This window comes from Penaeus monodon, chromosome 25, assembly GCF_015228065.2.
Source record: "Penaeus monodon isolate SGIC_2016 chromosome 25, NSTDA_Pmon_1, whole genome shotgun sequence".
In the NCBI taxonomy this organism is placed as follows: Eukaryota; Metazoa; Arthropoda; class Malacostraca; order Decapoda; family Penaeidae; genus Penaeus; species Penaeus monodon.
Genome location: NC_051410.1, coordinates 10,099,625 through 10,101,042, shown reverse-complemented (window position 1 = coordinate 10,101,042; position 1,418 = coordinate 10,099,625). Strand labels below are relative to the sequence as shown.

The 1,418-nt window shown below is 37.3% G+C and overlaps 1 protein-coding gene and 1 long non-coding RNA gene across 2 annotated transcripts in view; one reads left to right on the top strand and one right to left on the bottom strand.

Annotated features, from left to right (window-relative positions):
* Positions 1–1,386, top strand: part of LOC119589526 — a 5,585-nt gene extending 4,199 nt beyond the window's left edge. The window contains exons 2-3 of the long non-coding RNA XR_005230194.1: positions 845–1,050; positions 1,249–1,386. This is a non-coding gene — a long non-coding RNA (uncharacterized LOC119589526). The remainder of the gene's footprint in view (positions 1–844; positions 1,051–1,248) is intronic.
* LOC119589521 (glucose dehydrogenase [FAD, quinone]-like) overlaps positions 1–1,418 on the bottom strand; it is a gene marked incomplete in the record, with an annotated part of 17,770 nt that overhangs the window by 5,823 nt on the left and 10,529 nt on the right. Inside the window, 4 exon segments of the mRNA XM_037938122.1 lie at positions 87–200; positions 512–568; positions 916–1,040; positions 1,270–1,404. Of these exon segments, the coding sequence (XP_037794050.1) occupies positions 87–200; positions 512–568; positions 916–1,040; positions 1,270–1,404 (431 nt within the window).

Sequence of the window (1,418 nt, the reverse complement as noted above, 5' to 3'; positions counted from 1 at the left end):
TTTCACCGTGAAGTATTACACTTTCCACGATGAATACAATCTCGACAAGAGCCGATAAACGAAACAGCGACAGAACCGCAACAAACCTTGTGGTGTTTCAGATGCGGCGAAGGACCGACCCCTGACAGCATTAAGAGTTTGGGGGACGCCAAGGCACCAGCTGAGATTATAACTTCCTTTTTGGCATAAGCTGTGTGTATCTGAAACAGGATTTTTTTTTCTTTTCGGATTATCTTCTAAATAAAGCCACTGGGAATAATAAAAGTGCAACATAATTATATTTCTTAAACTGCATTTCCGATTATTCATGATCATTTCAAAGGTAATTGTATATAACTTTATATGATTAAATTTTATCTGATTATAGTAGAGTATTGACCTATAAACATTTAAAAAATATATACACCTAATTTTTAATGGTTTACTATATATGTGTTCGAATTTATGCACGCCCTTTTTGTGTTCAGAATATCATTACATTTTACCTATTTAGATAAAATTAAATACTCACTCTTCCTCTGTAATTGTACTGCACACCAATTGCTCTATTATGCTTGTTGAATAGGACCTGTAATATATTATTTGTATTTTTCATAGATGGATTTCGTATTTTGTTATATCTGACAAGAAATTATGAAATTAGTATCATTGCTATCGAATATGGCATAGAAATATATATTCGTAGCTTTCCATTATGCAGTTTATCCTTCGAAGGATTTTTAATCAAAGAATGTTTGATAACATTTTAAATCAGGCTTCTGTACAATGGAATTTGCGAGTAATAATTCAGCAAAAAAATTGTTAGAATTCAAGCTCTCTCCCGTTTTACATAATTTATTCTCAGATGCAGAGATACTGTGAATAAATTCTTAGACTGAAGAAACTCCCAGCAGTAAGAAGGAGCGAAAGACGCACCCTGTAGACGAAGGCGTCGTAGAGAACGTGTAGATTCGGGTTACGACGCAGGGCGGGGCGGAGGTAGGCCTGGGCGACGGAACACCGAAGGCCGCCGCAGATGGTATATTCCGGCTTAGCGAATCCTGCGGAACGGTTGGTACGCTAGTTTTTGGGGTGTTACTTCGAGATAAGATAATTAGGATAGAAAATATATATAAATATATAGCGATAAAAGTTACGGACATGTCAACATTCACATAAATAAATTCAAAAATGTTTATGAATGCATATCCCCATGAACATGAATATTACCATAGTTACACATAACCGTAAATGTATATCTCTCCACAGTTACGAGAGTTCTGACACTACCTATCTGCTCCCGGCCGTTTGGATCGACGACAGAAAACCCAAGTTCCATTCCGGCGTAGAGGAAAGCTTGTGCAAGTTTCCCCGTTTTGGGTTCAGGGGTAACGACTAAGGGACCACCACGACCGTGGTATTGTTCTGTGTGTAGAAGT